Consider the following 15,432-nt stretch of genomic DNA (forward strand, 5'->3'; position numbering starts at 1 on the left):
GCTATGTGACACCGTGTTCTGCTTCCTTCGTTTGACCAGAAGATCATGAAGAACGAACATATTACTGCATGAATTGTCACTTTGAAGTAAAGAAGTAACAAAGTTGATATTGACGTATGGATAAGACCATTTCTTACAAAGATGGTACATTATTTAGAAACATATTTCGAATAACTGGGATGTATTCAATCGTTGACTAATAAGATTATTATGACTGACAACACATTTCACCCATTTTATACAGTTATTCTAAACCCAGTTTCATCGCGACCACAGTAACCTAAGTCCCCGTGTACAATGTCTCCCTGGCATCAGAGCCGTTACCAAGACAACATAGGAAAGGTAGGGTCAGAGTAAACCAGGGGGCGGGTCCCATCAAATAACACGGATGTGAAATCACTTTTAATATCCGTTTGCGAAATAGATCTTGTGTTCAATATTTTACCTAACAAAACGCTCGGATTCCTTGTTGTCAGGGAAATTTCTATAGGACTTCTGCAGCTAAATTACCGGGCGGATTTACTAAGTACTTTAGGAGAGGTGATCAATGACCAGTGTTTTTGAAGTCGAATTCTTTAAGAATGTGTCCGTTTTTCTCAAGATTGCAAATAACAACAAACGTTTCTTCAAAGTGAAAGGATGATATCTTTTTGCTAGAACTGACGATTCCGATATAGAATATTAAGTGAAGGGTATTATTGCATGCACTCGTAATAGGGGAAGGCCAGCAAAAGGCGTAAATAATAAAGTATCTTAATTGTGGTCTGAACACTAAAATAAACCAGGTGTTACTTTGTTGTGATACATTAATTAACTGCAGCAGTCTCCAGTCAGCTTTCCATTGCATACATCCTACATGTAACCAATCAACTATTGGTTGAATTGAACAATCTCAGTTATAGGGTTTACAGGAAAAAATAAAACGAACTTTTTGTTTACAAAAATATATGTTTATTAATATATATGTAGTAATCAAAACATATAGCAAGCTTTTATTTCGAAATAAACAATTCAAATTTGATGTGTAAAGTGAGATTTACAGAGGGATGATGAAATATGATTGTCGTTGACACGCACTGTTATACAAAATAAGTTTTTAAATCGCCTACTGTTCACAAAACAAACACATTTACATTTCATAGAGGAAAATTATAATGAACAATGACTCTTCTTCTAATAAATGTTTTAGTCGAAAATGTTGGTGTATCTTTATAAAAAAAAATATCACACATGCGTATGTTGCACCCTCATTATAAAATACAGATTCTCTAAAAAAATGTGAGATGAAAAGAACAATAAGTGTTGATGATGCAATATCAAAGATTTGAACCATAAGCGAAAAATGCACCAAAATTGTTATATCGTTTCTATCTAATTGGAGTCAACCGTTGAATACCGTTTGCAAGATAATGAAAAGTTTAGCTTTATTTTCTATATGAAAATTGCCAAACACTTACTTAAAGATATATTTATTTTTCGGATGAGCCAATTTTTGTCGTTTAACTAAAAATGAAAATCTTAACATTTTAGGGAAATCTATAATTCTATTATTTTTTTACGTATCTATTGTTGGCGATTTTATTCCGTCTTCGAAAAAAACTCAAATAAAACCTTTCAAAAATATAAACTTTCACTGTATATAATCAATGACTTTTACCATACACAAACTATACTCTACCAGTGACAAATACTATGTAAGTAAACACGATATTATTAAAATCATACAACTACAGTTAAAACATTATTTTTGCTTATTTTTCAGCAGGAGAATAGGGACTACGAGTACCGGTATATTACACTATGATTTAAGTATGAACTTAAGGTGAAAAAACAAGATGAGAAAGTTTTATAAAAAAAAAACAATTATCTGTACAAAATATTCCATTGATCATTATGACAAAATAAGAAATTGAGTAACAAAAGCTATGTAAATAAGGGAAAGATTGTACCAAAGACATTGATTTAAACATTAATTGACTTTTGTGATAAATGTACATATTGCATGATATATCCATGTGGAATATATGACTTTGTCGATTTCACAACGGAAACAAACTTCAACTGCTTCTAAAGAATCTAATTAAGAAAACAGACTAACTGTGATAATGGAAACATTCTACTAGGGATGGTAGTATCCTTTGATGCAATAGACAGCATGACGAATGCTGATATTGCAGACATTGCTCTTTAACAAGGTGTATTTTCTTCTGTAGAACTTTCTAATGCTTTAACACAATTTAAGTCGGAACATTTACAACAAAATAATTAAGATTATCTAAATGATCGAGCACATTATATATATGGGATTGGATTTCTGAAAGATTGTTCTACTCCGCAAATCAGACAAATGTGAAAAATGATGACAATGTTGAAAAGATAAGAACGATGATCAGGGGCGCTGATATTCTTGGGCTGCCACCAACTGTGATCAAAAAGGATGTCGTTGGATCTAAAGGTACGTGTCCTCCTGAAAGTAGGATAAAAATCAGGTGATCGGTTAATGGATGAAGAGTATAATGTCTGCACCAAATACTGAATTCAGTTGAGTATGTTTCAGTATCTTGTGAAAGGTGTATTTTTCTTGAATTGTGTTGATTTAGTAGTATAAGTTAGCTAGATTTCAAATCGGGAAAACATGACATTGGACACTATAACCCTACATTTTGTCTATCAAATCGGAAAAACATGACATTGGACACTATAACCCTACATTTTGTCTATCAAATCGGAAAAACATGAAATACATTGGACACTATAACCCTACATTTTGTCTATCAAATCAGAAAAACATGACACTGGACACTATAACTCTACATTTTGTCTATCAAATCGGGAAAACATGAAATACATTGGACACTATAACCCTACATTTTGTCTATCAAATCGGGAAACCATGAAATACATTGGACACTATAACCCTACATTTTGTCTATCAAATCGGGAAACCATGAAATACATTGGACACTATAACCCTACATTTTGTCTATCAAATCGGGAAAATATGAAATAAAATGGACACTATAACCCTACATTTTGCCTATCAAATCGGGAAAACATGAAATACATTTGACACTATAACCCTACATTTTATCTATCAAATCGGGAAACCATGAAATACATTGGACACTATAACCCTACATTTTGTCTATCAAATCGGGAAAATATGAAACAAAATGGACACTATAACTCTACATTTTGTCTATCAAATCGGGAAAATATGAAATAAAATGGACACCATAACTCTACATTTTGTCTATCAAATCGGGAAACCATGAAATACACTGGACACTATAATCCTACATTTTGTCTATCAAATCGGGAAAATATGAAGTAAAATGGACACTATAACTCTACATTTTGTCTATCAAATCGGGAAAATATGAAATAAATTGGACACCATAACTCTACATTTTGTCTATCAAATCGGGAAACCATGAAATACACTGGACACTATAACCCTACATTTTGTGTATCAAATCGGGAAAATATGAAGTAAAATGGAGACTATAACCCTACATTTTGTCTATCAAATCGGGAAAACATGAAATACACTGGACACTATAACCCTACATTTTGTCTATCAAATCGGGAAACCATGAAATACACTGGACACTATAATCCTACATTTTGTCTATCAAATCGGGAAAATATGAAATAAAATGGACACTATAATCCTACATTTTGTCTATCAAATCGGGAAACCATGAAATACACTGGACACTATAATCCTACATTTTGTCTATCCAATCGGGAAAATATGAAATAAAATGGACACTATAATCCTACATTTTGTCTATCAAATCGGGAAAATATGAAATAAAATGGACACTATAATCCTACATTTTGTCTATCAAATCGGGAAACCATGAAATACACTGGACACTATAATCCTACATTTTGTCTATCAAATCGGGAAAATATGACATTGGACATTATAACCCTACATTTTATCTATCAAATCGGGAAACCATGAAATACACTGGACACTATAACCCTACATTTTGTCTATCAAATCGGGAAAATATGAAATAAAATGGACACTATAATCCTACATTTTGTCTATCAAATCGGGAAAACATGACATTGGACACTATAATCCTACATTTTGTCTATCAAATCGGAAAAACATGACATTGGACACTATAACCCTACATTTTGTCTATCAAATCGGGAAAATATGTCTATCAAATAAATAACATTTTGTCTATCAAATCGGGAAATTCTTTATGGACACTATAACCCTACATTTTGTCTATCAAATCGGGAAAATATGAAATAAAATGGACACTATAATCCTACATTTTGTCTATCAAATCGGGAAAATATGACACTGGACATAATAACCCTACATTTTGTCTATCAAATCGGGAAAACATGAAATACATTGGACACTATAACTCTACATTTTGTCTATCAAATCGGGAAACCATGAAATACACTGGACACGATAACCCTACATTTTGTCTATCAAATCGGGAAAACTATAACCCTACATTGGACACTATAACCCTACATTTTGTCTATCAAATCGGGAAAACATGACACTGGACACTATAACTCTACATTTTGTCTATCAAATCGGGAAAACATGATACTGGACACTATAATCCTACATTTTGTCTATCAAATCGGGAAAACATGACACTGGACACTATAATCCTACATTTTGTCTATCAAATCGGGAAAACATGGGAAAACATGACATTGGACACTATAATCCTACATTTTGTCTATCAAATCGGAAAAACATGACATTGGACACTATAACCCTACATTTTGTCTATCAAATCGGGAAAACATGACACTGGACACTATAACCCTACATTTTGTCTATCAAATCATGGGAAAACATGACATTGGACACTATAACTCTACATTTTGTCTATCAAATCGGGAAAACATGACATTGGACACTATAATCCTACATTTTGTCTATCAAATCGGAAAAACATGACATTGGACACTATAACCCTACATTTTGTCTATCAAATCGGGAAAACATGACACTGGACACTATAACTCTACATTTTGTCTATCAAATCGGGAAAACATGACATTGGACACTATAACCCTACATTTTGTCTATCAAATCGGAAAAACATGACATTGGACACTATAACCCTACATTTTGTCTATCAAATCGGAAAAACATGACATTGGACACTATAACTCTACATTTTGTCTATCAAATCGGGAAAACATGACACTGGACACTATAATCCTACAGTTTGTCTATCAAATCGGGAAAACATGACATTGGACACTATAACCCTACATTTTGTCTATCAAATCGGGAAAACATGACACTGGACACTATAACTCTACATTTTGTCTATCAAATCGGAAAAACATGACACTGGACACTATAATCCTACATTTTGTCTATCAAATCGGGAAAACATGACACTGGACACTATAACTCTACATTTTGTCTATCAAATCGGAAAAAGCATGACATTGGACACTATAATCCTACATTTTGTCTATCAAATCGGGAAAACATGACATTGGACACTATAATCCTACATTTTGTCTATCAAATCGGAAAAACATGACATTGGACACTATAACCCTACATTTTGTCTATCAAATCGGGAAAACATGACACTGGACACTATAACTCTACATTTTGTCTATCAAATCGGGAAAACATGACATTGGACACTATAACTCTACATTTTGTCTATCAAATCGGGAAAACATGACATTGGACACTATAATCCTACATTTTGTCTATCAAATCGGAAAAACATGACATTGGACACTATAACCCTACATTTTGTCTATCAAATCGGGAAAATATGAAATAAAATGGACACTATAACCCTACATTTTGTCTATCAAATCGGGAAAATATGAAATAAAATGGACACTATAATCCTACATTTTGTCTATCAAATCGGGAAAATATGACACTGGACATAATAACCCTACATTTTGTCTATCAAATCGGGAAAACATGAAATACATTGGACACTATAACTCTACATTTTGTCTATCAAATCGGGAAACCATGAAATACACTGGACACGATAACCCTACATTTTGTCTATCAAATCGGGAAAACTATAACCCTACATTGGACACTATAACCCTACATTTTGTCTATCAAATCGGGAAAACATGACACTGGACACTATAACTCTACATTTTGTCTATCAAATCGGGAAAACATGACACTGGACACTATAATCCTACATTTTGTCTATCAAATCGGGAAAACATGACACTGGACACTATAATCCTACATTTTGTCTATCAAATCGGGAAAACATGACATTGGACACTATAATCCTACATTTTGTCTATCAAATCGGAAAAACATGACATTGGACACTATAACCCTACATTTTGTCTATCAAATCGGGAAAACATGACACTGGACACTATAACCCTACATTTTGTCTATCAAATCGGGAAAACATGACATTGGACACTATAACTCTACATTTTGTCTATCAAATCGGGAAAACATGACATTGGACACTATAATCCTACATTTTGTCTATCAAATCGGAAAAACATGACATTGGACACTATAACCCTACATTTTGTCTATCAAATCGGGAAAACATGACACTGGACACTATAACTCTACATTTTGTCTATCAAATCGGGAAAACATGACATTGGACACTATAACCCTACATTTTGTCTATCAAATCGGAAAAACATGACATTGGACACTATAACCCTACATTTTGTCTATCAAATCGGAAAAACATGACATTGGACACTATAACTCTACATTTTGTCTATCAAATCGGGAAAACATGACACTGGACACTATAATCCTACAGTTTGTCTATCAAATCGGGAAAACATGACATTGGACACTATAACCCTACATTTTGTCTATCAAATCGGGAAAACATGACACTGGACACTATAACTCTACATTTTGTCTATCAAATCGGAAAAACATGACACTGGACACTATAATCCTACATTTTGTCTATCAAATCGGGAAAACATGACACTGGACACTATAACTCTACATTTTGTCTATCAAATCGGAAAAGCATGACATTGGACACTATAACTCTACATTTTGTCTATCAAATCGGGAAAACATGACACTGGACACTATAACTCTACATTTTGTCTATCAAATCGGGAAAACATGACATTGGACACTATAACTCTACATTTTGTCTATCAAATCGGGAAAACATGACACTGGACACTATAACTCTACATTTTGTCTATCAAATCGGGAAAACATGACACTGGACACTATAACTCTACATTTTGTCTATCAAATCGGGAAAACATGACACTGGACACTATAACTCTACATTTTGTCTATCAAACCGGAAAACATGACACTGGACACTATAACCCTACATTTTGTCTATCAAATCGGGAAAACATGAAATACACTGGACACTATAACTCTACATTTTCAACATGACAACCCTTCACCTTAATAACCTGAAATAAACTATGACTAAAAGTGAGTATATATTTGACAGTATATATACGAATCAGTACATTTTTCACATCAGTCAGTAGTTTTTATATAAGAAGGTAAACAGTAAACACCAGCTGATAATACCTTTTTTTCCATGTCAGTATCTTATAAGCATGTGTACATACTGCAACTAATTAAATAAAAATAACACATGTATTTTGACCTATGTTTTCAAGGTGTTGATGATTTACTGGGATTAAGTACAAGGGTTTATTTAGTGACATATTTAAGTCAATATTATTCAATTATGGTTGTTTGTTTCTATCGATATCCGGCCTCGGTCGATGTTGTTTATCCGGACTTACGTACGGATTTCAAGTAATTCATGTATTTCGGAAGAAATATTCTAACCGACTTTACATAATCTGACCAACCTTAAGTATTTTGTATGTATGTTATCAAATCGGTGATTTGTTTTTACCAACTCTCTTTCTCTCCTGTGGTCATTCAGTTTGTAGATCGATTTTTTCAAAATAAGGCATGAATAAGAAATCTAAAATAGAACTATCTGAATTGTGATTGACTTTGGGAATTTCCTGATATTTCACAAAGTCACATCTCGTGTTTTGTAATTTCATAAAATGAAATTATTTATTGGCGACTATCAACAAATTAATTTACCATTTGGCGAGCCGGTCAGGATAATAAAATAGTTCAAAGAGTAACAGAACGTCAGACAGTGACATCAGTAGGTTTTGACCAAACAAATATACAGTACATGATAAAGCGATAAAGCGAGATAACTCCGACTGCCTCGGACTACTGAGTCATGCACGACACGGTCTTATTTCCCCCGAACTACTGACGCTGTCGTGATTATAATATCCTCAAACTCAGTTACAAAAGTATAGATAAAAGATGGTGTTAGATTGAAATGACAGTAAGTATCGAATAGATGAACATTACAAGGTGATAGTGATTGAGACAATTATGCCCCCCTACCCACTGTCGTTAATGTTGATAATGGAAACTGTAGTTCGGCCCCTCGTATCAAAACACATCTTCATACAAAGTTTTATCAAAATCAGACTACATTGAATACACGTAACCTCCCAACCAACTAAAGGTCGTATTTAATAAAACGCAGGACTATGTACCAAATATTATTACAATATATTCTTTACATTTTTCATGGTGGCCTCCCCGTTAACAGGAATATAGATGCAGTCTGGACCACAGGACGATAACACGATGTTATTTTGGTGACATGTTGACAGACGTTACGTCAACGCTTTACACTTCGCCTCAGATAACACGCTTTATACCTTTACGTTAATCAATTAGCTGACCAGGATTTTTAAAACGCTTTTCTAGTATGTTAACATACCACGAGGAAAACTAATCATGACGTCCTCCTCAGTCTTTTTATCTGTCACTCAGATTGCATTCATATGGACAATAAATACAATCTTACCGACGTTCAATGGTTAAATAACAATATTTACAACCTGACCAATCATCGACACATGATTGGATGTGATTTTGTCGATTTGAAAATTGATGCCATTGTTGTGTTCGCTATATCATTATCCATCTATACACTACACATCATTGAAATAAAACAACTTTTCCCCATGATTTGTGACCATGATCATTTCATGCCTAGCGTAACGGTACAACAGTTTAATCATTTAAGTTACACTCACCCAGAGTAAAGTATTGCGTTGGACTTTTCTTGCCGTCTCCGCCATTGCTGTACCCCAGAACCCTCAAGCAGTAGATGACATCTTTATGGATTCCGTAAATAACCGCATTTGTTTCTTTACCCGTAACTACAGTTTGAGCTGCTCGGAAGTTCTCTCCCCTTGGCCAAAACTCGAGCTAAAATACAAAAATACATATTGAAAAACAAAATAGCTATATTAAATTCTCCCTATAAAATATTCTGTTCTCCTTTATGTTTTTTATGCTTTCTGTATTAATATGCTTTTTTCTCATTTTCGATTTTTTAAAATTATTTAGACGGAATGTTAGCTTTTTTTAAAATGCGGTGTTTGTTTAATGTCACGATAACATTTTCAAATTGTAACAATAGATATAGAAACGTTCTCAGTCTCAAAAATTAATACAGATGATTCTGAATATAAAACGTTACAAAAAAGGAATTCCTATAAAGTGACACAACATCTTGTAAGTCTATATAAAACGCTAAAAGAGAGTTAACACGACACCATAGATCCTGTAAGGTAACGAAACTTAAGTAAGAATTAATACGGAATCTGAATCGGACGATTATGTTTAAGATCGGGTAAACAATTTATATGAAAAACGTACAGATAAATTACACTTACTATGCCTTGTCAGTTTTTCAAAGGTAAAAATACGTCAGTTTAATTCTTCGGAAATACGAAAGTCGTGACTATATTCATTTTTTAAAAAGAAGGTGTGCTCAGTTAAAAGCTGTATTGTCATCACACATTTCAATAAAGCATATTGTGTAACCCTGGTAGATACTAGTCTCATCTCTGTAGCTCCTTTGGTTAAGACCCAGACTAAACGTACCGAGTTCGAATCCTAACGCAGGCATTGAAGTAAATTATGACATCTGTTACAAGAGTTTTAAAGTCCAGCACCATTTGGATAATTCAATCAGAGACATATTTCAAAACTTTAAAAAGAAATTCATCGAAATTAGATACTTAATTAGGTACATCAATACTTAATTTTGTTGACATGTTGGTATTTTCTTGTTTTTCTATCATTTAACAAACAATCTACAAGTCAAATAAGGCAACTGTGTATTCCACTGAATTGCATTTTTACTGTTATCAAAATAATTTGAACACGGACTTGTATCGAATGGTTGTAAGGAGTGAGCTCAAAGTTCAATATTTACTGTAAACTTGCGATTTTGATGAACATTTGAAGTGTTACATGCATATCTACATGCCGAGTAGAACTAGGGTGGATTAAAAGCATAAATCTCTTTACAAAATGTAGACTACATGTAGGAGAGAATGACGGTTCCATTTGTGATCATTGTGGAAGAACAGATTCAATAGATATTGAAGCGTGATAAATAAATATATATATGTTTCTGTACATATTTGTGTACATATTTGGTTTTGATAGATAACAACTCGAAATACATTTTTGTATAACATTTTTTTCATACGCATTCCTGGTAGAAATATAGCATAACCTCGCGTGGCTGACTGTACGATATCTCTTTAATGACGTCACGCTGTCAAATGTCAAATTTTCGATAGTCGCTGCTTTCAAAGCGGTGAGTTAATGGTAATCACCACATTACTAGAAAACGCATGATCTGATTCGCATATAGTTTCCACATATATTACTTTTTAGCTAAACAAAATGAATAAGCACAATTTATCAAGACATTCAATTTGACTGTATGATGTAAATGTGATAACCACTGTGAAGTCAAATCGCCCATTATAAACAAAAGTTTACCAAAGTTGATCACACACACTAAATTGATAGAAAATTACACGTGTATGATAACGCCTGTTCCACATGTGAAATTGAAGCGGGAGTATATGTCAACAATTTCCATAAACGCAAGGTGCCAGCCTAACGGTCTTGAAGTCAACAAATAAAGAAAAATATCTGTAATGTGTACTGTACGTGTAAACGACTTTGAAAATAAGAGCGAAAAAAGTAAAACAAGCGCAAGTATATCTAAAATCAGTCCACACATAATTCAGTGAATACCTTCTGAAGGATTTGTGTTGATGTCAGTGTAACATACTGTATAGTTATCTAATTTTGCGAATGTTCCGGTTCGGGATTGTTCCCCCGTATATAATTTCACACAAGTCAATGAACTGGTGTCCATGTATAAAACATAATAGATATTTTTAGATTGTTATTCACTGTAGAATTGTTCACTGACATAGCGAAATTAAATATCCTGCGAATACAACCAAATATACAGTACCTTGTAGCCTTTAATGGCTTCCTCTATGAGCCCCGTGCTGATCCCACGCCATTGCACTGCAACACTTTCGGAGCCGTGGGATGTTATGGTTACATACTCCGGATAATGGAAAGGAGCTGTAACAAAATAGAAACGAAATGGGATTATAGATGACAAGGCAAGTACGAATGAACCTGTAAACTACCATTAAAGAATCTTTCAGTAACTGTGTTCGTATAAACTTCATTTATAGAGAATCAAACAAAATACATGGAGTTTGCATTCAACAAAATTGATTATACTGCTCAAAACCGCTGTTAACATCCGATGACGATTTTCATAGAATTATTGCCAATTAGGTTCCTGTCAAGTTTGCATCATAACCTTAGTGTTCTTAGCATTTTACGATTTAATGAGTACGGATTGTTGTCTTTTCCTCTAGAAAAGATGAACATTATTTAACCCTTATTAAGATTTTTACTATCAAGCATCTGCAAAACATTAACGAATCTTTAACATTTCCTTCTTTTTCTGCTCTGATAATCTTAAGGATGTATTTCTTTGACGGTTGACCGGAAATAAGACATAATTCAATATGAAATGAATTCCAACAAGATATCTTAGAGTCATGTTTGTTATCTATTGTTGTAACTTTAAAAGGGCGATTTTATGCCGGTTTTTATGACGTTTGAAGAACTTTCATTTGTTTACAACCATTTTTGAAGAGGTAGTTGCTAAGGTAGGCCTACTTATCTTTAGTATAAATCTAGAAGTCTTGGTAAGATTTCAATTAAATTTTTGCTTGAATTTACACCACAAATCATACATTTCAAATTCATGATTTCCGACTTGGTGAACCATTTTCCCAGATTTTTAAAACCCGAGTGCAACTATTTCAGCTTGGAAAATTGGCTATTTGCAAAATTAAAGCACGACTCTCTCTTTCTTACTCATAAAAAGTAAACACGAAAATTTCTCTATCCAAGCATAAAGTGTTGAAGAAAGTTAACTACTATTCACTTTTGAAAACAAATTTTGTGGTTGCTATGTAGTTTAAAGCTCGTTAAATCAAATGAAAACTTAACATTTTCAAACCATTTTGTTCTAAATGCCCAAGCATCATACTCTTACTGTGTAATAGAAGACGAACATTTATTTTCAAGAAAATAACAGCGAATAATTGTTATTCAGGACAAAAGTGGGAATTACATGTGAAAATGAAATATTTCCTGTTGCACACATTCTGACGACTGTAATAAAACCTATCGATACATCCTCATCGGGAGGAAAATGTTTAGTACTGAATTTTTCACATGTAGAGATAATTATCGTGTAGTTATTTGTTTGTTTTTCTTTGCAAAATATTATCCTCGATGAAATACACATCAGATATAAAATATACAACTGTCTCCTGTTTGAAAAACCATCAAACATTACATCTAGTTGACCTGATAAGAAGCCTTACCGCTGAGGTAGGCACTGATTAGAAACCTTACCGCTGAGGTAGGTACTGATTATAAGTCTTACCGCTGAGGTAGGTACTGATTAGAAGCCTTACCGCTGAGGTAGGTACTGATTATAAGTCTTACCGCTGAGGTAGGTACTGATTAGAGGCCTTACCACTGAGGTAAGTACTGATTATAAGTCTTACCGCTGAGGTAGGTACTGATAAGAAGCCTTACCGCTGAGGTAGGCACTGATTAGAAACCTTACCGCTGAGGTAGGTACTGATGAGAAACCTTACCACTGAGGTAGGTACTGATTAGAAGCCTTACCACTGAGTTAGGTACTGATGAGAAGCCTTACCACTGAGGTAGATACTGATTAGAAGTCTTACCGCTGAGGTAGGTACTGATTAGAAGCCTTACCGCTGAGGTAGGTACTGATTAGAAGCCTAACCGCTGAGGTAAGTACTGATTAGAAGCCTTACCGCTGAGGTAGGTACTGATTAGAAGCCTTACCGCTGAGGTAGGTACTGATTCGATAACGTTCACTAGGGTTGCTTTCTCCTGCAGAGTTGAAAACCTGTACTGTGACCCAGTAGTCAGAGTTTGGCTCCACCCCAATAATTACTCCAGTCGTATGTTCTCCATACAAGTATGTTGTACCAGATTTCCGGTTGGGGTCATTAAAGTCTTCTACATTAAGCTGTACAATATAAAATAAAGGATAAAATGCAAACAGTACAGAGGAACAAAACATATATCTCCCTACAATAAAAACAATGTATGGTAAGGATTTGTAGCAAAAAGGATACAAAATAAATTGAGTTATGTCTATGTTCACAAAAGGACATCCGCTATACTCCTGGGGCGACCATTCGATTTCTGCGACCCAATATATCACAGAAAAATTGAAGGCACAAGCAAAGCAATTTGATTGGTTCAAGGAGAAAAAACTGAAAGGCTGAAAGGCTCCTTTAGAAGATTACAAGGAAGCGACAACCAACTATAAATACATTCATTTACAATATACAGTTATACGATCACGATTTGATGTACATCAAATGATCAAGATAGTCTTTTCGTATTGTCCAGCAGGTGTCCCACATGGAACCTTCAATGCTGCCTTGACTAAGAGTTACCTCAAAACCTTGAATTACGCCTTTCATTGCTAAGCGTGTGTTGGGTACTGGATCCCAAGTTAAGTAGATAGCCGTGGAGTTTACACCGTCTCCTCTCACATTCTTCGGCACGTAAGTTGGCACTGTGTCAATCAAAGAATCAGTAAATTGAAAGAATACCGCGACAAAATATGCAAAAAAAAAGTCTTATTTTACATACGTTTCTAAGATGAACACATACTTACATTCGAGATATATGCTTTGTTTCAGTGGTTTGGATTGCACTTAGAAACAAGAGACCCATAGGGCCTGTATTGCTCACCAGATCTTAAATCCGTACAATGGTATATATGCCTATAGGTTGAGTATTTCAAATATTTCCAAATTAAAACTCATTTAAACCCTTTGATGGGGAAAGAATTATAGGTAAATTCTTATGTCAGTCTTTCTCTTTTGATGCTCTGTAAGAGTTACATGGTTATCGAGTTGGTATCTCAGCTATCTCAAAAATAATGTTCATAGAGATTGTACAAAAGACACACAGGCGAATAGCACATTTCCATAATTTAGAGAAAGGTACACTAGAGCCAAACATTGAAGTAAACAGCATCACACAGTTGTTTCGTCCTTCTAGGACTCGTCAGTGATGCTAAGGGCCTGATTTCTGAAGCCAAGGAGGCGACTAAGAAAATTCCAATTCGATCAAAAGAAAAGTAAAAATCTAGACGGGTAGGAGCAGCAGCCCAATAATCGAACAAATTTCGTAATTTTCATAAATCAGATAATTTTAGAACAACGTCAAGTACAGGTGTATTTTCCTAACCGTGCCACGAGAAGTGTGCCACACCCAAGAGTCAATTCTTACGTAACAAATGTGTTTATCTCTGGATGCTAAGAAATTATATATATCAATATGTTTCAACCCAGAAATTAGGTCCAGAGGGATAGTGTCACATCTGAGGACCAGTTCTTACATCGTGAATGTACTTATCTCTTGATGCCCAACATTGCTATGTATGGTTATGGGATGAGGATCTCAACTACAGGAAGAGTAGGATTTTAAAGAATTTGCTCTATTTCCCTTATTGGGTCACGTCCCTTCTACCCCAATGGGACCGAGATTTCCACCGTACATAAGCAACTGATTTCCCTTTACATAAACATCCTTCACATCACATTTGGACGAAATCGAATGATTCCTACAGGAGTTGTAGGATTTTAAAGCATTTGATCTATTTCCCCTATAGGGCCCCGCCCCTCCCGCTCGAGGGGCAGAGACTCACCATTTATACAAAAATTATTCGTCTTCACCCAAAGATGCTTTTGACAAAATTTTTACAAAATAAAATCAGTTCTAAAGGTAGAGTAGGATTTTTAAAAGACATGCCAATTTCCCCTTTTGGGTCCCAACCCTCAGGCCCTAGGGGCCGGAACACATGATTTATACAAAATTGTTTCTTCCCCTAAGGATGCTTGTGATCAAATATAATCAAAATCGGACGAAGCGGTATCTCT

At 34.5% G+C, this 15,432-nt stretch overlaps 1 protein-coding gene across 1 annotated transcript in view; it reads right to left on the reverse strand.

The window, feature by feature from the left end:
- Positions 1-2,339: 2,339 nt before the first annotated feature.
- Positions 2,340-15,432, reverse strand: part of LOC132555605 (contactin-like) — a 31,864-nt gene continuing 18,771 nt past the window's right edge. The window contains exons 20-24 of the mRNA XM_060219955.1: positions 13,939-14,060; positions 13,316-13,502; positions 11,376-11,491; positions 9,121-9,295; positions 2,340-2,467 (exon numbers count right to left, since the gene is read on the reverse strand). Coding sequence (XP_060075938.1) covers positions 2,340-2,467; positions 9,121-9,295; positions 11,376-11,491; positions 13,316-13,502; positions 13,939-14,060 — 728 coding nt within the window. The remainder of the gene's footprint in view (positions 2,468-9,120; positions 9,296-11,375; positions 11,492-13,315; positions 13,503-13,938; positions 14,061-15,432) is intronic.

Source organism: Ylistrum balloti, unplaced genomic scaffold (genome assembly GCF_031769215.1).
Source record: "Ylistrum balloti isolate Yb309-2 unplaced genomic scaffold, AGI_CSIRO_Ybal_v1 Utg370508, whole genome shotgun sequence".
Classification (NCBI taxonomy): domain Eukaryota; kingdom Metazoa; phylum Mollusca; class Bivalvia; order Pectinida; family Pectinidae; genus Ylistrum; species Ylistrum balloti.